Source organism: Branchiostoma lanceolatum, chromosome 4 (genome assembly GCF_035083965.1).
Source record: "Branchiostoma lanceolatum isolate klBraLanc5 chromosome 4, klBraLanc5.hap2, whole genome shotgun sequence".
NCBI lineage: Eukaryota > Metazoa > Chordata > Leptocardii > Amphioxiformes > Branchiostomatidae > Branchiostoma > Branchiostoma lanceolatum.
The window spans coordinates 22,761,954-22,785,179 of NC_089725.1; the positions used below are offsets into that span (position 1 = coordinate 22,761,954).

General features: G+C 40.3%; 1 protein-coding gene across 2 annotated transcripts in view; it reads right to left on the minus strand.

Annotated features, from left to right (window-relative positions):
• LOC136433417 (xanthine dehydrogenase/oxidase-like) overlaps positions 1-23,226 on the minus strand; it is a 79,692-nt gene that overhangs the window by 44,667 nt on the left and 11,799 nt on the right. Inside the window, exons 20-35 of one of the 2 annotated variants that reach the window (XM_066425610.1) lie at positions 23,095-23,181; positions 22,597-22,731; positions 22,321-22,384; positions 21,933-22,002; positions 21,542-21,629; positions 21,020-21,106; positions 20,482-20,673; positions 19,942-20,087; positions 19,600-19,681; positions 19,184-19,408; positions 18,848-18,966; positions 18,616-18,730; positions 18,335-18,400; positions 17,886-18,074; positions 17,422-17,589; positions 17,169-17,298 (exon numbers count right to left, since the gene is read on the minus strand). In XM_066425610.1, coding sequence (XP_066281707.1) covers positions 17,248-17,298; positions 17,422-17,589; positions 17,886-18,074; positions 18,335-18,400; positions 18,616-18,730; positions 18,848-18,966; positions 19,184-19,408; positions 19,600-19,681; positions 19,942-20,087; positions 20,482-20,673; positions 21,020-21,106; positions 21,542-21,629; positions 21,933-22,002; positions 22,321-22,384; positions 22,597-22,731; positions 23,095-23,181 — 1,884 coding nt within the window. In that variant the 3' untranslated portion in view covers positions 17,169-17,247. The remainder of the gene's footprint in view (positions 1-17,168; positions 17,299-17,421; positions 17,590-17,885; positions 18,075-18,334; positions 18,401-18,615; positions 18,731-18,847; positions 18,967-19,183; positions 19,409-19,599; positions 19,682-19,941; positions 20,088-20,481; positions 20,674-21,019; positions 21,107-21,541; positions 21,630-21,932; positions 22,003-22,320; positions 22,385-22,596; positions 22,732-23,094; positions 23,182-23,226) is intronic. The other variant, XM_066425609.1, reaches the window with a different exon arrangement.

A 23,226-nucleotide genomic window follows, 5' to 3' on the forward strand; every position in this document is an offset into this window, starting at 1 on the left:
CTCGAGTTATGCTGGTCTTTACAAACATACATACATACATACAAACGCTACCCTCTGCATAACCTTCTCGGCGAAGGTAATAAACTTATTTCAAATACACGTGCATTTTACGTACGGATTTTCTAAGCGAGCGGATTGTGATACGCGGCCATCCATGTGTTTCGTGGTGACAAGTGTTTGCAGGCGCGCTTTGCCCACTTTTTTTTACTTGAGTTCCTTCCATGTATATTGTTACTAGTCTATTTAGAAAAATAACATTCAAAATTTCAATTGTAGCGGAACAATTGACCATGTAGCGAAACAACTTGTACCATGTAGCGAAATAACGTTGTGCCATGTAGCGAAACGACTTGCCATGTAGCGAAAAGTACTGTAGCGAACTGACAATGTAGCGAAACAATCTATAACCGACCGATGTGCTGACTAGGCAGACGCGCTTACTGGACATATCTGGTTATTCGATGATAAAAAAAATACCTATGTGAAGATGATGTATATTTGTGTGTACTGTAACAAATGCCAGGACACCATCCGGAAATTCATAATATATGTTGCACTAACAAACTGCTGACGCTTGCAGACATACATAGAACTGCAACTAAGAGCATCTTGAGTACGAAAACTCAAATCATAAGGCTGTGTATGAGCACAGAAAGAAGCCTTTTCGCAGTGCGTGTGCATATATTCATGGCCACCAGACTTGTCGGGATACTGTATGTGTTGGTGGCATCAATTGGCCACTGATGTCCCCATATGCGGATACAAAACCACTGTGACAAGCTGTATATGCAGCTAATGTAATTCACCGGATTACACATATCCGCCACTTTGAAGAAAAAAATTCTCTAGTGCAGCACTTCCCATATATGTACAGTTTAGATATACAAGCCTTGTGCATTTTACGGGAGACGTTGTATTGGAGATCTCTTTAGACGCATTTTTTCTGGGTGGCGGATATATGTTACCCAGCGGAGTTCTATTTAACCCTATCCAGACTGGGCTTTTTTGGGATATCTGGGACTGGGGGGGGGGGGATCATTCGGCCCCCCTCATAACTTCTGAACGGTATGATGTATCATTCTCAAATTTGCAGGGAGTGATGTTCATGTAAAGTTTTATAATTCCTAGAATTTTGCTGACGTTATGACGTAATATGACGTAATTATGACGTCATTGATGTGATTTTATTGGCTAAATAGGGAATTCCCGTAATATCAAAAGGTATTAAACAAAATAGTATGTATTGTTGATTTTAAGGTGTACCAAGACATATTGCGTAAATGGTAACTACGTTGACGTCAAAATGACGTCATTAAATGACGTCACATCTTGGATCGGCCATTTTGAAATTTTCAAAAATACTTTTTTTTCACTTATGACCCAAAAAACACTAAGAATAGAGTAGAGACGTTAATCTAAATGTTTCTGGTTAAGAAAATGCCACGTACTGACGATTTTGAAGGCGAAAAAGCCTGTTGATACCTAGAATAGTGTAAACTAGTCCGCCATCTTGGATTTTGACCGACTACGTCATCAAATTAGCATAAATTATGAATATTAGATCATGAAAGTTACATCTAATTACATATAATGCTATACATGTAGGAAAACTAGTGTGGTTGAGCAAGAAAACCTAAGAAATATCATTGTTTTAAAAGAATCTGTGATTTTTGCATAAAATGCCTTTCAGAAAGCCGTTGCCATGGCAACACGAAAAATGATAAACTTATACTAGTATCATAATATTGTTGCCAACTTTATTTTAGGAAAAGTCACCAAGTTTGGTAGTCCTACCATATGTCGTTCGACAGTTATACGATGTCAAAGTTGGCGCGGGCACTTTTATGATGACATTCAAAAGACTTCCTGTATGCCACTCTGTTATCACAGATTAGAGCTTTGAAAGGTTGATGGAAGGAGGTTGATGTAAGAATGCGTAGTAGTAAACATTGTACTTCTTTGTTCAGTTTATAGATATACTTGTGTTTTTATATCTGTGCAAATACAACACGAATATGAAGATGTTGAAAATGCCAGAGCCAGTGCTTTTAATTTGTACATTGCTGAACTACATGCATATTTGTTGGATACCTTCGCCCTAAATGGAAATAAGTGTGGCAATTAAAAATTATTGCCATAGCGAAGGTGTCTGGGTTGATCTTACCTCACTGTAAAGACAGTACCAAAGTAGCACTCTTTACTTCTGCCATGATAATATCACTAAGAAATCAGTAAGGCGTCTGCCAAGCCAGTCTGAGTTCAAATCCGCGGTTCCTGATTTGTCCCGTAACGTTTACGCTGTGCCCTTATGAAAGGCACTTTACACGCTAAAAAAAGAAAAATGAAGAGAATACCTAAAGAGGGACAACATTTCCGAGCAAATGCAAAATGTTTACCTTCACATGGTCTATCTTTACCTTTATACCAGGAAGGACAAAGTGTTTTATTTAGTTGAGGCGTCGCACAGGACAAGTCCATGACACGGGATAAGTCAAGAAATAATTTGCAACCTGTAAGTGACCATGATGAAAACCAACAAAATGGTTGCATGATATTCAGAATTAATAAGGAAGATTGATACTTGAATTGTGATAAAGGGTAAAAGCGATGAAACTTAAGTAGTCGGGTTTGTACACGTGACATTCTTCATTGGAATAGAGTTATTTTCTCTCGGGTTTGGCAAGAATTGCTCTCCAATCAACTTTTAAAAAATCTACTTGTCATATCCCGCGGCGATCATGAGTGTAGTTTAAAGTATCGTGGGAACAGTTGGATTCGTTGCGCAGTTTGTTTCTTTGGGCGGGGCCTGTGTCGGATGGTATTTTTCATTGTACATGTATTTCATGAATTAGAAAGCATTCGTGAGGAGATGATACACTTTTATGGAGGCATGGCATCGTCCACTATTAATGCAGTTGCTTAAGTTTTACCTAACGCTCTGAATTCGTAGTGACTAAACATATCTTCTGCGCCAAAGCGCACTCCAAAACACACAGTAACGCCCAAAACACTCCTATATCACAATGGCCCGCTCCCAAGTTATTCTCACCAACCTTCGCATGCGCAGATGGAATAACTCTTCTTGCGCATATCAGACGGTCTCTTTTGCCCTTTGTGTTCCGAGGAAGAAAGACTACACAACTAAACTCTCAGGTAAGGACTTAGCGTAGCATCGTCCACTTTTTATGCTGTTGTTTAAGTTTTATCTAAGGTTCTTTATTCGTAGTGCCTACTTATGCTTGGGTCACATTTCCAATGCGGGGCCCGGCCGGGCAGTCTTTGGGAACGTTAAGTATGATATAAAATACCATTAAAAGCACAAAACCTACCAAAGTTATCTAAGATATCTATTGATACACACTTTGATTTTTCGTTTCCGCAAACAGCCCGACAGCCCGTCTGGGAAATGTGACCCTAGCATTAATGTTGCCAGGCCCAGTTAGGTTATTGACTTTATGCCTCTCGATGCACTTTTCTACCGCATTTTAATATTTTCCATGGTTTTGAATAGCTGACATATTGCTTAAAGAATGTCAATTTGAAATGTCCAGGAATTACTGTGAGAAGTCTGTATTTCTATCAGCAATCCTTACAAGTGAAGTGGTACAAACGATCGGTCAGTTCACCTGTTGCTCTATCTATATCTCAGTATAGGGACCGATGTTTCTGAATAGGAAGCAAGCGGATTGCCCGACTTCTGTATGCATATGGCAGTGATGGATCCCATTAGTCGGGGATGGCTAAGAGTAGCACTCTTTAATCTTAACTATCTTGGAAGAACCGTATCTTGTCTGGTTGTAAGGAGAATCGCCCTCCCATTTATATTAGATATTGTTCTACGTGTCAGATCCCGTGGCCATCACGAGTGAATTCTGAAGTATCGTGGGAACAGTTGAATTCGTTGCGCAGTTTGCTTCTTTGGGTGGGGCCTGGTGCTGGGCGGTGTTTTTCGTTTTATCACAGTGATTATAAAACATACAAAGAGCAACATTTACTGTTATGATTGACGCAAAACATGACAATTTGAATATTATAATACATTGGTGACAAGTGACAGAATATCTATGCTAGTGACACATGTAACGTTATAAGATAAATGAATATTATCAGAAACACACATTTTGTGAGTTTGAACACTATTTGCATAATTGATGAGGCATTTCTGCAACAACTTTTAAAACATATGTAAGCTAAAAATAGGAAATAATATAGAAACTTCTTTGCATATCTAATCAGGAAAGTCTGCACTAGTGTCCGTAATTCGGCTACATGAAATTGGCGGTGGTTACAGTGTCCGTGCTAATGCCAGGGTCACATTTCCAAGCCGGGGCCCGAACGGGCTGTTTGAGAAAACAAAGAATAAAAGCTGCATATCAAGAATATACACATGTACATAACAAAAAAACTTCAATTCTACTCTGCTGATGACATTTTTGCCGTGGGTAATTTTTTACCGATGCCATGCGCGATGTAGGCGTGCGGCACCTTAGCGGCCGTTTTAATACGCCACGTGTTGCTTTTCAATCAAATGCATGTTGACATTGACGACGGGTTGCTACATCAATGGTCCAACTAGGGATGTTTTAGTCCAACTTCTTGAAGCCGGCAAAGACGGCAAAGACTTTATTTCACACAAATCGCTATTTATCGCTGGTTACCATGATCGCAAAAAATTGACAAATTTATATCGAAAACGTCCCGCAGTTGCCTATCATACTGACCTCTGCAGTCTGCACAATACCGCATGTAACGTTACATGTAATCCTAAAAGTACGCAGACAATCTTTCATGTTATTCAAGTCAATTCAGGGCAAAAAAAGATCCAGACATGTTTTGAACCGCAGGATCATTTTTCATAGTCCAGTATTGTCTTCTTTGTATTATTATTTTTTTCGAAGATTTTTTTTTAAAACAAGCAATGAAAAAAATCTACATTTACGTTGCTTTGCGATGATTCCCACCCCCACGCACATCAAAAGCGTGTCAATCGTAATCAACATGCGAACTTCAAAGGATTACTTGCAACATTTACGTCGCGCCGACTTATCATGTGCAAGCCGACCACGTACCTTATCAAACATTTATCCGACCAGTATAAAGGAGGTTGTACGGAGAACCTCCTTGTGTGTACATTTACCCTGACGGCGCTGTCCGACCTCCACTTGTATAGCGGGGCTGACGTTGCCCACCGCTGTACATGTAGTATCTCATTGTGAACGGAATGACCATGACATAAGGTAACATTACAAGGGGGAGGGCATTCTACGCTGCGGCACATCTTGTTTGTTCAGTCAGTTTAATCGCGAAATAAAGTTCTCAAGTCCCACGTTTTGTCTGTGTGTGTGTATTTTGCATGCAATTCCCCTATAAGTCTCAGGGCAAAAATCAATTTTGCATGACGTTTGTTGTATGTGTTTTTATGTAATAGCCACCACTAATCTGTGACCTTGCATCGAACGTAGCCGTTGCTTATGTTCAAATTTTCTTGGTAATGCAAAAATCGAATAACTATACATCAATCCGTGATTCACACAGACGACAGCTAGCGCTCTATGCATAAACTTCGTATTCAGCACGCTGGACGAAAACAAGGAGGTTTAAATATAGTCAAGGGACAACCAAAGTGCAGTGTTAAACTCATACCGACGATGGGGATACTTAAGAATATGTTTACTTCTGTGAAGGTAAACATAAAAATCAACAAAACATCTAAGTAGCAACGTCGTAATGTCCTTGGTATATCCAAGATATTTACCCTCCTTGGTATATCCGAGCGCAAAGCAACCTAAACACATATGATACATGTATTTCATTCTGCCCGGTCGCGCGTTCCAAAGCGGAGGTCGTTGACCCCATTTCGAAGGCAGTGTTCGGTGTTCCACTAAGCGGCCTGCAGCTGTTCGCTACGGTCATTGACCTGCGGCCGTGGAATGAACGTGATTTTAAAGTTCCAAACGGGTTCTAAAGGGATTCTAAAGTTCCAAACGGGTTCTAAAGGGATTCTTAAGTTCCAAACGGGTTCTAAAGGGATTCTAAAATGCTATTTTGAGCTTAAAATGTCAGTTTTTTCACCAGTTTTTGCCGCATAAAACCATTTTTTGCATCTATATGGGATAAGACGACCATGGTGCAGTATCGTATGTACAGGCTCTAGTTTTGTAGATATTCATGTTTTTTATTTGTGCGGAGAAGACGAATTACTGTTTATTGCAAATATCTGCAGATTCTAACATTACACGAGGAGAAGTGTTCAATATCCTTTTCCACTGCGAACTAGCACAGACCGGAACCTGTAGTCATCTTTGATACACAAACCTCATTAGATATCTCTAAATGAACATTGAGTAAGGAACTTATAGATAACCTCTTTGGCAATGGAGTGAGATATGACCCGTACGGTGTGATCAAGGACAGATTCCGAGTCTGGCACAGATGGATACTGCTAAGGATCGGGCTCATCCTGATTTTGCAACTTTTGATTCTCTTGTACTGCACTTGCAATTGTAATGATAGAAAATAGTATCAAAACAGGCGCAGAGAAGGGAATCAGCTCGTCCTTACATCTGATAGGAGATTCCATCTTCTTCAAGCTGACGCAGTTTTCTTACAAGTAGTTGTAGACGAACATTCATGGCTACAGCGCATCAATACTGTAAAGCAGACTTCTCGGCGAATATATAATCGATGTGCAAAAAGTGGCAGTGGCAGTAGCACTGCCACAACTCATTTAGAGATATCTAATGAGGTTTGTGTATCAAAGATGACTACAGGTTCCGGTCTGTGCTAGTTCGCAGTGGAAAAGGATATTGAACACTTCTCCTCGTGTAATGTTAGAATCTGCAGATATTTGCAATAAACAGTAATTCGTCTTCTCCGCACAAATAAAAAACATGAATATCTACAAAACTAGAGCCTGTACATACGATACTGCACCATGGTCGTCTTATCCCATATAGATGCAAAAAATGGTTTTATGCGGCAAAAACTGGTGAAAAAACTGACATTTTAAGCTCAAAATAGCATTTTAGAATCCCTTTAGAACCCGGAGAAAAAGACTCTTTTTTACACAACCAAGGGATTTATTCAACCGACGTTTCGGTGACCCTCTGTCACCTTCTTCAAGGCAATTCTGACTGGTTCACTCTTTAGAACCCGTTTGGAACTTAAGAATCCCTTTAGAACCCGTTTGGAACTTTAGAATCCCTTTAGAACCCGTTTGGAACTTTAAAATCACGTTCATTCCACGGCCGCAGGTCAATGACCGTAGCGAACAGCTGCAGGCCGCTTAGTGGAACACCGAACACTGCCTTCGAAATGGGGTCAACGACCTCCGCTTTGGAACGCGCGACCGGGCAGAATGAAATACATGTATCATATGTGTTTAGGTTGCTTTGCGCTCGGATATACCAAGGAGGGTAAATATCTTGGATATACCAAGGACATTACGACGTTGCTACTTAGATGTTTTGTTGATTTTTATGTTTACCTTCACAGAAGTAAACATATTCTTAAGTATCCCCATCGTCGGTATGAGTTTAACACTGCACTTTGGTTGTCCCTTGACTATATTTAAACCTCCTTGTTTTCGTCCAGCGTGCTGAATACGAAGTTTATGCATAGAGCGCTAGCTGTCGTCTGTGTGAATCACGGATTGATGTATAGTTATTCGATTTTTGCATTACCAAGAAAATTTGAACATAAGCAACGGCTACGTTCGATGCAAGGTCACAGATTAGTGGTGGCTATTACATAAAAACACATACAACAAACGTCATGCAAAATTGATTTTTGCCCTGAGACTTATAGGGGAATTGCATGCAAAATACACACACACAGACAAAACGTGGGACTTGAGAACTTTATTTCGCGATTAAACTGACTGAACAAACAAGATGTGCCGCAGCGTAGAATGCCCTCCCCCTTGTAATGTTACCTTATGTCATGGTCATTCCGTTCACAATGAGATACTACATGTACAGCGGTGGGCAACGTCAGCCCCGCTATACAAGTGGAGGTCGGACAGCGCCGTCAGGGTAAATGTACACACAAGGAGGTTCTCCGTACAACCTCCTTTATACTGGTCGGATAAATGTTTGATAAGGTACGTGGTCGGCTTGCACATGATAAGTCGGCGCGACGTAAATGTTGCAAGTAATCCTTTGAAGTTCGCATGTTGATTACGATTGACACGCTTTTGATGTGCGTGGGGGTGGGAATCATCGCAAAGCAACGTAAATGTAGATTTTTTTCATTGCTTGTTTTAAAAAAAAATCTTCGAAAAAAATAATAATACAAAGAAGACAATACTGGACTATGAAAAATGATCCTGCGGTTCAAAACATGTCTGGATCTTTTTTTGCCCTGAATTGACTTGAATAACATGAAAGATTGTCTGCGTACTTTTAGGATTACATGTAACGTTACATGCGGTATTGTGCAGACTGCAGAGGTCAGTATGATAGGCAACTGCGGGACGTTTTCGATATAAATTTGTCAATTTTTTGCGATCATGGTAACCAGCGATAAATAGCGATTTGTGTGAAATAAAGTCTTTGCCGTCTTTGCCGGCTTCAAGAAGTTGGACTAAAACATCCCTAGTTGGACCATTGATGTAGCAACCCGTCGTCAATGTCAACATGCATTTGATTGAAAAGCAACACGTGGCGTATTAAAACGGCCGCTAAGGTGCCGCACGCCTACATCGCGCATGGCATCGGTAAAAAATTACCCACGGCAAAAATGTCATCAGCAGAGTAGAATTGAAGTTTTTTTGTTATGTACATGTGTATATTCTTGATATGCAGCTTTTATTCTTTGTTTTCTCAAACAGCCCGTTCGGGCCCCGGCTTGGAAATGTGACCCTGGCATTAGCACGGACACTGTAACCACCGCCAATTTCATGTAGCCGAATTACGGACACTAGTGCAGACTTTCCTGATTAGATATGCAAAGAAGTTTCTATATTATTTCCTATTTTTAGCTTACATATGTTTTAAAAGTTGTTGCAGAAATGCCTCATCAATTATGCAAATAGTGTTCAAACTCACAAAATGTGTGTTTCTGATAATATTCATTTATCTTATAACGTTACATGTGTCACTAGCATAGATATTCTGTCACTTGTCACCAATGTATTATAATATTCAAATTGTCATGTTTTGCGTCAATCATAACAGTAAATGTTGCTCTTTGTATGTTTTATAATCACTGTGATAAAACGAAAAACACCGCCCAGCACCAGGCCCCACCCAAAGAAGCAAACTGCGCAACGAATTCAACTGTTCCCACGATACTTCAGAATTCACTCGTGATGGCCACGGGATCTGACACGTAGAACAATATCTAATATAAATGGGAGGGCGATTCTCCTTACAACCAGACAAGATACGGTTCTTCCAAGATAGTTAAGATTAAAGAGTGCTACTCTTAGCCATCCCCGACTAATGGGATCCATCACTGCCATATGCATACAGAAGTCGGGCAATCCGCTTGCTTCCTATTCAGAAACATCGGTCCCTATACTGAGATATAGATAGAGCAACAGGTGAACTGACCGATCGTTTGTACCACTTCACTTGTAAGGATTGCTGATAGAAATACAGACTTCTCACAGTAATTCCTGGACATTTCAAATTGACATTCTTTAAGCAATATGTCAGCTATTCAAAACCATGGAAAATATTAAAATGCGGTAGAAAAGTGCATCGAGAGGCATAAAGTCAATAACCTAACTGGGCCTGGCAACATTAATGCTAGGGTCACATTTCCCAGACGGGCTGTCGGGCTGTTTGCGGAAACGAAAAATCAAAGTGTGTATCAATAGATATCTTAGATAACTTTGGTAGGTTTTGTGCTTTTAATGGTATTTTATATCATACTTAACGTTCCCAAAGACTGCCCGGCCGGGCCCCGCATTGGAAATGTGACCCAAGCATAAGTAGGCACTACGAATAAAGAACCTTAGATAAAACTTAAACAACAGCATAAAAAGTGGACGATGCTACGCTAAGTCCTTACCTGAGAGTTTAGTTGTGTAGTCTTTCTTCCTCGGAACACAAAGGGCAAAAGAGACCGTCTGATATGCGCAAGAAGAGTTATTCCATCTGCGCATGCGAAGGTTGGTGAGAATAACTTGGGAGCGGGCCATTGTGATATAGGAGTGTTTTGGGCGTTACTGTGTGTTTTGGAGTGCGCTTTGGCGCAGAAGATATGTTTAGTCACTACGAATTCAGAGCGTTAGGTAAAACTTAAGCAACTGCATTAATAGTGGACGATGCCATGCCTCCATAAAAGTGTATCATCTCCTCACGAATGCTTTCTAATTCATGAAATACATGTACAATGAAAAATACCATCCGACACAGGCCCCGCCCAAAGAAACAAACTGCGCAACGAATCCAACTGTTCCCACGATACTTTAAACTACACTCATGATCGCCGCGGGATATGACAAGTAGATTTTTTAAAAGTTGATTGGAGAGCAATTCTTGCCAAACCCGAGAGAAAATAACTCTATTCCAATGAAGAATGTCACGTGTACAAACCCGACTACTTAAGTTTCATCGCTTTTACCCTTTATCACAATTCAAGTATCAATCTTCCTTATTAATTCTGAATATCATGCAACCATTTTGTTGGTTTTCATCATGGTCACTTACAGGTTGCAAATTATTTCTTGACTTATCCCGTGTCATGGACTTGTCCTGTGCGACGCCTCAACTAAATAAAACACTTTGTCCTTCCTGGTATAAAGGTAAAGATAGACCATGTGAAGGTAAACATTTTGCATTTGCTCGGAAATGTTGTCCCTCTTTAGGTATTCTCTTCATTTTTCTTTTTTTAGCGTGTAAAGTGCCTTTCATAAGGGCACAGCGTAAACGTTACGGGACAAATCAGGAACCGCGGATTTGAACTCAGACTGGCTTGGCAGACGCCTTACTGATTTCTTAGTGATATTATCATGGCAGAAGTAAAGAGTGCTACTTTGGTACTGTCTTTACAGTGAGGTAAGATCAACCCAGACACCTTCGCTATGGCAATAATTTTTAATTGCCACACTTATTTCCATTTAGGGCGAAGGTATCCAACAAATATGCATGTAGTTCAGCAATGTACAAATTAAAAGCACTGGCTCTGGCATTTTCCTAAAATAAAGTTGGCAACAATATTATGATACTAGTATAAGTTTATCATTTTTCGTGTTGCCATGGCAACGGCTTTCTGAAAGGCATTTTATGCAAAAATCACAGATTCTTTTAAAACAATGATATTTCTTAGGTTTTCTTGCTCAACCACACTAGTTTTCCTACATGTATAGCATTATATGTAATTAGATGTAACTTTCATGATCTAATATTCATAATTTATGCTAATTTGATGACGTAGTCGGTCAAAATCCAAGATGGCGGACTAGTTTACACTATTCTAGGTATCAACAGGCTTTTTCGCCTTCAAAATCGTCAGTACGTGGCATTTTCTTAACCAGAAACATTTAGATTAACGTCTCTACTCTATTCTTAGTGTTTTTTGGGTCATAAGTGAAAAAAAAGTATTTTTGAAAATTTCAAAATGGCCGATCCAAGATGTGACGTCATTTAATGACGTCATTTTGACGTCAACGTAGTTACCATTTACGCAATATGTCTTGGTACACCTTAAAATCAACAATACATACTATTTTGTTTAATACCTTTTGATATTACGGGAATTCCCTATTTAGCCAATAAAATCACATCAATGACGTCATAATTACGTCATATTACGTCATAACGTCAGCAAAATTCTAGGAATTATAAAACTTTACATGAACATCACTCCCTGCAAATTTGAGAATGATACATCATACCGTTCAGAAGTTATGAGGGGGGCCGAATGATCCCCCCCCCCCCAGTCCCAGATATCCCAAAAAAGCCCAGTCTGGATAGGGTTAAATAGAACTCCGCTGGGTAACATATATCCGCCACCCAGAAAAAATGCGTCTAAAGAGATCTCCAATACAACGTCTCCCGTAAAATGCACAAGGCTTGTATATCTAAACTGTACATATATGGGAAGTGCTGCACTAGAGAATTTTTTTCTTCAAAGTGGCGGATATGTGTAATCCGGTGAATTACATTAGCTGCATATACAGCTTGTCACAGTGGTTTTGTATCCGCATATGGGGACATCAGTGGCCAATTGATGCCACCAACACATACAGTATCCCGACAAGTCTGGTGGCCATGAATATATGCACACGCACTGCGAAAAGGCTTCTTTCTGTGCTCATACACAGCCTTATGATTTGAGTTTTCGTACTCAAGATGCTCTTAGTTGCAGTTCTATGTATGTCTGCAAGCGTCAGCAGTTTGTTAGTGCAACATATATTATGAATTTCCGGATGGTGTCCTGGCATTTGTTACAGTACACACAAATATACATCATCTTCACATAGGTATTTTTTTTATCATCGAATAACCAGATATGTCCAGTAAGCGCGTCTGCCTAGTCAGCACATCGGTCGGTTATAGATTGTTTCGCTACATTGTCAGTTCGCTACAGTACTTTTCGCTACATGGCAAGTCGTTTCGCTACATGGCACAACGTTATTTCGCTACATGGTACAAGTTGTTTCGCTACATGGTCAATTGTTCCGCTACAATTGAAATTTTGAATGTTATTTTTCTAAATAGACTAGTAACAATATACATGGAAGGAACTCAAGTAAAAAAAAGTGGGCAAAGCGCGCCTGCAAACACTTGTCACCACGAAACACATGGATGGCCGCGTATCACAATCCGCTCGCTTAGAAAATCCGTACGTAAAATGCACGTGTATTTGAAATAAGTTTATTACCTTCGCCGAGAAGGTTATGCAGAGGGTAGCGTTTGTATGTATGTATGTATGTTTGTAAAGACCAGCATAACTCGAGAAGGCTAGGATGGATTGTCTTGATATTTGGTAGGTGGGTAGGTCTTGATGAGACTAGGAAATGATTAGATTTTGGGTACCCTAGCGGCTTGTTACGGTACTGCAGCGGAACTTCCTGTTTCGATATCTCGTGTTCTGGACAAGCTATGGAACTGATTTTTGAGTGGTAGATAGCTCTTTGGACAGAGAGTAAGTGGTATAGGTTTTGGCCCCCTAGCGGCTTTTTTGGAACTGCAGGAGCAGGTTTTGGTTCAGACTTTGAAAGGGAATAACTCAAGAAGGGCTTGATGGATGGTTATGATTTTTTATCAGTAGATAGTTTGAGTGATGATGTACATGATCAGATACTTATTATTCAAATCAGTATCTAATTTGCATAATCAATGGGGAAAGTTTATACATCCACCAAATTCCATGATAGGACTCTCAAACATGTGACATATGTAACTGAAGAAGAGAGAAATATTAATAGATATCAATTATGCAAATCAAGACCTCATTTGCATAATTAATGAGAAAATACCATAACTCAAGATGGGCTTGATGGATGGTAATGGTTTTTAGTATGTAGATAGCTTACGTGATACTTTGTATGATTGGATGATATTTATGCAAATCAGATTCTAATTTGCATAATTAATGAGACAATTTCAAAAACCTGCTGTGTTCCATGATATGACTATTCAAATATGTGACATTTGTTACTGAGGACTGTTGATAGATAATAAATATGCACATGTAGGCCTACTTTGCATAATTAATGAGAAACTACTATAATTCCATACAGGTAAATGATGGCAATTTCATAGTTGTGTCATTTGGAAGTTATGTGAATGTGAACATCGTTGAATCAAATTATGCTAATAAGGACCTCATTTGCATAATTCATGAGAAATGTTACTTTGTTAGCATAACCTTCTTTGTTAAGCTCATACTTTTGTTTTTTGGGTGAACAAGATCAACTGGTATGATTTATAATTGATGAGAAACACTCCTGATACGTCAGTCATAAAGGTTAAAATCATTTGGCGAAGGTATGAGGTCGTGGAACTCTAGTTTCTTCTGAATCCCTACTCACGCTGTATGAAACGTGACCGCCCGCCGTATGAAAATCATCGGGCTCACACCTTCATGCGGCCGAAAAAAATTCCGCGGATGTCCGATTCCATTAATTGACAATACGTAAATGTTTGTAGTAAAACCATTTCTAATGTTGCTAGTCTATCTGGAGAAATACCTTTCAAATGTACCGAAACAACTTGTACCAGGTCTTACAGGTCACTCAACCAGTATCCATAGAATGAAGACAAACTAGTAAATGCACTAGTGCTGTTATATATGGCTGCGCTTCCTTGTCGACTGTGCGTTATAAGTTGACTTCTTTTTCCGAGACAGTGCACGTGTAAGACGAAAGATCCCACTTTTCCTGCGTGAATGTGTAGGTTTTGCGATGAGAAGTGTAGTTTCCTTTTTGTCTGTAAACATGTGGAAATTTGGATGGAATTTGGTAGCGCCTTTCTTTCGTGATCGTAAAAGGGGGAACTTCAAATAAAAGGTGTGTCGTCTTCCACCGTGATTGATATGCAGTATTTATAAGGTTTGCACTCACCGTACTGGTAAGTTTTTTTTCTACCGTCCTCTCTCTATTTCAAGGGCACTAATTCTAACTTGCTAACTGCTGAGCGTAAATCAAAATCATCTAGTCCTCGATATATGTTTCCATGGAATATGATGTTTTGCATGCATTATCATGAAACCTTAGCTTGACCGTATCCATACTTAAATTATGACAGAAAGTTTGGGTGTACATATCGGTGATTCTGGACATTATGTCATGCCTGGGCCTGATACGGGTGTTCCGGACCGTGTAATAACTATCCGGATCACATAGGGTTCGGGAGGGTTATCACACAGGCTTCCATAGAATATTTCGAACGCATTTCGAGCGCGCCGGTTGCGCGGCCGTCGGAAATTCGAATACCGGATTCGGAGATTGGAATCAATGTTGCTACAGTTTCTTGTTCGAGGACACAAAACTCCCTCAACTTCTGGCGCATTCCGCATTGAATGTGTGTTTTCTCGGGTGGGTATGACCAAGGTATGACATAAATAAAATACAACACGGGGTATTCCGCATCACCCTCGGTCCCAGCCCTCCCGCGGGTCGGCTCCGGCAACAGTTTTTTTTTGCATTTCTTGTACAGATTTTTAAATGGATTTTTGCATTTTTTCAGGAGAGTAGCTTTATGGTTTGTTTTATGAGCACCAGTTGTGCTTTTCATTTATGTACATTAGGTAATTATTACAGTTAATGTTTTATTTTATGTATTCTATTTACATCTGTTGCAGAAGAGAACATATTCATTAAAGAGATTATTTCTGGTTAAAACAGTGCTTGCCTGTCGCATTTATTTGATATATACTTGTCCAAAATGTAAGGAAACAAGACACACACACCACTGTGCACAGTAGCCTGATACCGCAAACAAGTGAGGAGATTGATATGGGGTCTCCAAAGATATATATTAAAGCAGTTGTGTATTGGAGGGCAAAACAGATCAAGTGGTCAATACACATCCATGCATGCTCTTCAAGCAGAGGCAGGGCTTGTTTTGGACGTCCTTTATGCGGTTTGGCCAGGCCAAGTTTCTATTTGGCATTTCCAATCAGAATCAATACTGCTTTCTAATATGCAGTTTAAAATATATGCACACACGGTGCCCCAACAATGCCCTGCAAAGGCTACCTTAGATTTCTATTCTAGAAATTCTTATCACCTTTCTTTCAATACTTTCTTGGCATCACAAAGATAAAAAGGTGCAAGAATGACACAAGAATACTCACAAATGATAATGATGATAATTATAGAACTACACATAAACCTAAGATATTCATACTTTGTCTCACATGCAAGAATCTCTGCATGGGCATTATCTGTAACTCCTTTAAGTTACTATCACATTGGAGAAAGCAACAATATCTTGGATGCCAGCCTTGTTACCTTAAGTCCACTCCCACTGATCTCTAGTTAAAGGCACCCAGAGCACTTTATGTGGCTTCAAACTCAAATTAAAAAACTCCAGTTTTTAGCCATTTCTACACATAGTAAGTTTCAATAACACTATACCATGACATATCGATATTCAAGGAGCAAAGATGCGATGTCGCTGTGTGTTGAGCACTCAAAAAAAAATCCAAGCGCTGTCAGCGCCGCCGTTTTTGTTCTCAAATTTTCCGACTTCTTGGAACATGACGTCCCGTCGCCGGAACTTGCAGAGAACTGACCGTTCCAGTCGAACACAGGAATAACGCACAAGTACATGAGAGACGGACTTGGTAGTAGTTGGCAATGTGTTACGTAAGCTCCGTCCCCTTGAGTGCCCGAGATATTTTCTTTTTCATTTAGTTTTTTTCTTGGGTATTCATGTAGCCAATGCAGTGAGATATCTGTCCCAGATATGCATTGTCATTTCTGCTTGTCATTTCTGTCCCACTAGCACTGTTTTTGACGGAGGTGTTCCAAATAGAACAGGGGGTTCTATATGGTGTTCGACGGGAACGGTCCATTACCGACGAAAAAAACGTTTTGAGTTCTGTTTCAATCTAATTACACTAGGCGCGTGAAACTAAAGGGGTCATTGTGTAGCTTATTTTCGCGTGGCTTTTGAGCGCTTGTGACATGTAATCATCACGCAAATGTGGTAAACAGTGGCATTAAATGACAATTTCATAAAGATTACAGCAACTAGAATATTTCCAATTTTCAAGCCACATAAAATGCTCTGGATGCCTTTAACAAGGCTGACATCCAGGATAAGAATTTTTCATACTTCTAATTTGCTCAAATATGTGACTAAATATTTCATAATGTCATGCTATGTTTTACTCATAAATGGAATATATGTATTATAGATTTATTTGCCTCTTATATGACCTTTATATTTGTTATCTCACTATGGAATATCAGAAAAGAACATCCTCCATTTCTAGTGCCACAGGCCACACAAGCTTGTTTGACACACTCTCCCTACATAGTTATCTTATCAAACTTGACACCATCACCTCTTTAGCATCCAAAAGTTTATAAATCTAAACATAAGTACAGAAATAGATGTACCTTGCTTGCAACTTTAGCAACATGATGAGATTGTCACAACACACTGTCTGGTCAATGTTTTGATGGCAACTATAGAATCTGACAGATATGGCTCTTAAGCACAAAAACCTATGATATCCTGATTGTCCTTTGAGAAAAATGCAGTTACTGGAATTGTGTTGCTGTTGCTGCTGCCAGCCCGTGGAAGCTCTTCTTCATCAGTGTCACAAATATGTCACCTCCTAAAGCTTGATAGCCCAGGGTGTGAAGCTTCCTGGCTCAGCTGCAGGGAACTACAAAAGAAACATAGAAGTAAAGGACATTGTTAAGAAACAATGCAGCAGTGGATTTCAGTCTACTTTTCTCAGACCTTTGGTAGCAAGGCACAAGTTGTAAAAAGAAGAGTAATTCCCTACCTGGGCAGTAAACTGGTCCTCGCAGGCCATGCGGATACACTCAGCTGTTGCTGGGCTGTCCAGGCGGAATGTGCCCTTCAACCCGGCATCAGCCCTGGCAGAGTAAACGGCGTCTTTGATGGCGAAGAAGACAGAAGAAGCCAGGAAGAGTGGAGGCTCTCCAACAGCCTGGTGGTGGAGTAATATGAACAGGAGTTACTGATATTCATTGATGAAAAAAGACTGATCGCTTCAAACTGTCAGACTTCTGTAATTGTTAAACACAGCAATAGTTGAGGAAAGCCATATATTACTATAACATGGTTTTCAATCTATTCTACAGCCGGACAAGCCTCAGATAGCATCAACGTAATTTCTCACTTCTGCTATTTGTTTCACCTACCTGTCCCATTCTTTTCCTGCAACCATCAAGACATTGAATCGGTGAGGCATTAGATGACAAGCAACATGATAACCAGGATTACCTTGGATGAAAAGATTGCCTTGTCATTTGGTGCACCTCTCAGCAGGGACACATTGAAGTGAATGGGAATGTCAGCAAAGCCTGGTATCTTGTACATGCCAGGTCCTCGTGAGTACAGCACCCCTTCAGGTGAGTACACCTGCTCTTCCATGGTGAACAAGCCACAGCCCTGTACAAAAGCTCCTTCAATCTGGAGGACAATACAATCAATTACTGCATTCCATAAACAACAAAATTCATATAAACAAGTGAGTCAACAAGGCTGACATCTCACTGTACAATACCTAGTGATCCTGGTACAATGGTTGTTGAATTACTATAAAGGCACAATACTAAATAATAAATTGCAAAATTGTAATTAAAAGTACACAATGACAGCAAACACTAAGATCAGGAGCTTACTGATGCTTGGAACGACTGGACTGTACTTAAATCATAAGTAATCCATACCTGTCCAATGTCAATAGCAGGGTTCAGGCTGTCGCCAACGTCCATCACAATATCTGTACGCAGAACCTGTCGGGTATGGCAACATCTCACCATGTCATGTAAGCAGTACATGTATGTAAAACATTACAGCACAAAGCCTTTAGATAAGTTATCGGTGGAATCAAGAGGAACTATGTTACAGTTGTACTCTTTTTAAGAACCCACAACCGAGACGGAAGTAAATTGTAACTTGTAATATTCATATCATCAAAAACCACTATTATATAACTTGCAAGTTTTACCGTGTGATCTCCAGTCAGGCAATCAATCTCGACCTCAGACACAGCTGCTCCGTAGCAGAAGTAGTTGAAGGGCCTCCCTTCATTCTTCTGCATGTCGTAATCTAGTCCTGGGGTCCTGCATGGACAACAATTCACAACTGTTACAATGTAAGTCTACTTAAGAAATATCTGGATTAGTCAAAGTAAAAAAGCACTGCTCTTGCTCATTACAATGCAGCAAAAGCACACAAACCTGTAGAATCCAGTGGCGGACAGACCGACTCTGTCAAAGTATGCTGCCCGCACCCAGTCATCCCAGGAGCCCTTCCCCATGTAGGGCTCCAGTCGCTGCAGGATGGTCTCACAGGCAATCTGAGAAACAACATGATATGGGTCAGCTGTGTCACACAACCACAGTGTAATTCGGAGGATATAAGAATACTGATCTACCACACATGACATCCTTAATGATTAAATCAACTATCATAGTATGGGAAATGAACATGACTGTGAGCAAGACGTGCTCTTTAGATTTATCTTTCTATAAGGCATGAAACAAAACATGGCACAAGAGGACTTTGGACCAGACCTTTACTGCCATTCCATTGAGATCTGAGCTGGCACTGGCAGCAGTAGGGGAGGTGTTAGGCACAGTGTTGGTGCTGGTCTCACTGATGTGGATCCTCGAGGTGGGAATCTTCAGTGCCCTGCAGGCCACCTGGACCATCTTGGTGTGCAGACCCTGCCCCATCTCTGTCCCACCGTGGGTCACCAGCACAGACCCATCGGTGTACACATGCACAAGAGCACCCGCCTGGGGGGAAATACAAAGTTAACACATCACACAAGGAACAGGGATAAGGAGGTAGATGCCCTGAATTAAATCTGTATTTATATAGCAATGTTTTGGCAAAAAACTGAGAAAATCATCGTACTTGCTAGTATTACTGTTCAACTCTAATGGCCAAAATAGACTGGAGAACCCAATTAAAACCCTAGACCTACCTGGTTGAGGAATGTTGAAGTAAAAGAAATACCAAACTTGGTTGGGATGGCTGCGAGCCCACGCTTCTTCCACCTGTTCTCCCTGTTGTAAGTGCAAGTACAAAGTATCAACATGTTGTAGCATGATTTCAGTGAGATATTAGGTGGGACTGACTGGAATGGCAATTATCTTAGGCTTTTACAAGCAAAATGTGCGGTATTTTGAATAAGTTAATCCAGTCCTGTCCAAGGCGCTGTTGTTCTCTTAGAAACTCAATATGAGATCAACTCACACATTGAGCATATGATCCTGCAGCTGCAGAGTTTACTGCCCTCAAAGACACATCTAGGTTTTAAACTCACCCATTGAACCTGTCCACCTGCCTGCGCCTGGTGTGGAAGTCACTCTGCTTCAGACACTCCTCCCAGCAGCGCTGCACCTGGCACCTCTCCAGCTTCATGTTGTAGTGAGTCAGGTCACCCTCCTTGTGCATGTTTATCTCTCGCACCTTTTGGCAATGGGAGAAGGATTTGTACAGGAGGCCAACTTACAAATTCAGCCATTGTTAACTTGCACTATCTGCATACTTCTTCTATGTATTGTTTCATGTTGCAATTAGGCCTCGAGCAAGAACTTGCGAAATGAAACTTGTTTAAAGTGGCACAATGGTGTTGTGGGTTAGCTGTTACTAGTGAGAACTGCGTAGGCTGACCCAATGCAATGAATTGTTTTCATTGTCAATGAATACAAATACTGTAGTCTGGAGTTCACTGAGGTGTCCTACTCTCTTAGTCAGCCCATCAGGGGACCTGAAGAGAACATGATTTATATGCATTTATGTGCAACTGAAATTGTATTCACTACATTTTATACTATTGATTGTCGCTACATTTGATGCTTACCGTGAGTTGAGAGATCCCACACTTGGTAGCAACATCAGAAATCCAACTCTCTGCAAAGAAAAGCCCCTGGGGACCTCCAAATCCCCGGAAGGCTGTGTTGGATGCAGTGTTTGTCTTACAGGTGTAGCCAACAGCCCGGACATTCGGGATGGTGTAGACACTGTCTGAGTGGAATAAGGCTCGATCCGTAACCTGCAAAAACATTCGACACCAACTGCTGAGCAATCCAAACGTTGAAGTCAAACACTGACAAAATTATACTAGCTGGAATAATTTATCTACTTTGTTTCTTACCAAAGCAATCAATATCTAATTTCAGTTTGAGGTTTGTATGAAATGTGCCTTCTTTAGATCAACAAAGGGAGTTTTTGACTTTGTCACTTTGGAAAATTGCAGGGAGGTAAAACTGCCAAGAAATATCTATCATGGATGATAGAATAGAGAGACATTTCATATGATACACTTCAACTCTTCATAAAGAAAGATAATTTAAACATGTCCTATTAGAATAGTGCAGGAGGGTAGTTTTGTTACTTACCCCACGTGACAGGTCCAGGGAGTTTCCTGCATTAGAGTACAGACTGATGTCCAGGGCAAGAACTCTCCCATCACTCATGAAGCCAACCTACATAACAAAGCATCAGGGTTAGGCCTTACTTTTTAAGCTAACTAGCGTGATTAGCAAGCAACATGATATGTTTTTGCAGCTATCAAATGTTTCTCCCCAAAGGGAAATATGCTTGTTTTGTTTTGTTCTGACTTTTCATGTTTTGTTTCCACTTAGGACCAATCACTGCAAACCAACATGCCCAAAATAGAACATTTTCATAACTTGAAACAGCAACAATGTGGCTGCAGAACTTTTGTGTAATCTCCTTCAAGAATACAAGATGCTGCAATTTGGTTTACTTTAAGAGGTCATTGAGGAATTTTACAAAATACACTTTACAAAAGCCCTTGCAATTAAAATGGAAGAGAGTAGCCAAACAGATAGAACTTGACTGTTTTGTGTTCCTAATGTTTTCTTCTAGTTTGCTAAGATCTTAATTTGGTAAGAGACCTTGTATCTGCCCAGGAAAGGATGCCTTGTTCCTGTGATCACCATATCCTCATCTCTGTCCAGCATGATTCTCACTGGTCTCCGCACCCTGACATGAGAGAGACAGAATATGTGTGATCACATGGGGACAGATGTAGGGGGACTTGTCTCTCTCCCTACAATTGAAGGGTGATTGAAAACTTAAACTACATTTTGTACATCAGACCAAATGCTGATGACCTCGAGTAAAAGCTTTCCATGTGACCTTTGCAGTACCCAGCCAGTGTTTCATTTTGGACTGTAGTCCTTCAGCAAGGATATTACATGTGTATTAGTAGCCTTCTGTCCGTGATGATATATTACATACCGGCATCTATGGTGCAATAAGGTATCAGAAATATGGATAACTTACTTGTGAGCTGCCACAGCACAGACTGAGCTAATAACACAGGTTCGTGTCTCCTTCCCTCCAAATCCTCCACCTGTACAACATAGAGCAACAACGTCATAGATTTTTAAAATCGAATACAAAAACACACACAGTGAAATGTAGGATATATGCATTTTAGTGAAAATCGCTAACAGATAAGACGTAAATGAGAAGGAAAATTTAGAACAGGGATTGTCACAAAAGCAATAATCTGAACAGTCAATCAAAGAATCTTCTTTGTCTGCCTTGATCCAAGTTATATGTCACAAATGGTTTTAAGAACCATCCTCTACTATGTCACGCTACTGTATCCCTTGCAGACAGTTTCCATGGATAACCCTACTAAAAAAACACAAATGGGTTTCCTCACCCATCCTCTTCATCCTGCAGACCACCCTGTTAGCAGGGACACCCAGCGCCTTGGCTGCCAGCATCTAAAGAACAACAGTATCACACATGTTTTTGATCATTTTGAAGATGCATAGCATAAACAGACAAATGTGAAGGGAAGATTTTTATCTCATGATTATCTAGCAATAATACCACGCATTTCAGCACCAAGGACAATCCTTTCATTGTCTCATCTTCCCACTCTCACAACCTACTCATTCATACTAAGGAGATAAATAGTTCCTGCAAGACTAACCTGTGTCTTGGTGGGGTTCTGTGTGGAACAGAAGATCTCCATCTCCCCATCCTCTCCATGAGGCACCACAATGGCAGCACAGGTCTCCAGGTAGAAGTGCTCCTGGCCACCAATCCTAAGCTCACCCTCAATGATCTGATACAGAAGAAAGCAAGTTTGTTGATGGAACAGTAGTTGATTACTGCTCAGGACACAAACAGAGTGTTGAATGCATCCAAACTGGGTGCAATGCTTCTATACAACAGAATTTTATCATCTTGTGCTCCTTCTAGGGGCTTGCCCTCAGATCTATCATGAGATTTAACATCAAATTTGGACATGATGCCAACTTTTGTATAAAAGATGGCCATTCAAACATTTATCTACCCAGCACAGAGTAGCAAACTCCTTATTAAAGGACTGGTGTCTGCAGATGAAAGCACCTCCATAGACATAGATTATTGGCCATCTACATACATAATGATTTTCCATAATTGGTAAAGTCTTCTTCAACAGTACCTGGTCAGATCTCTCAAATGCCTCCTCCAGATTCCCTTTCTCTATCTTGTTGATGGGATGAAAGAATGACTGGTGCAGAATTGCATCCTGGAAAGGAAGAAGTGAGAGATAAGTCATTGCAGCACACAACAT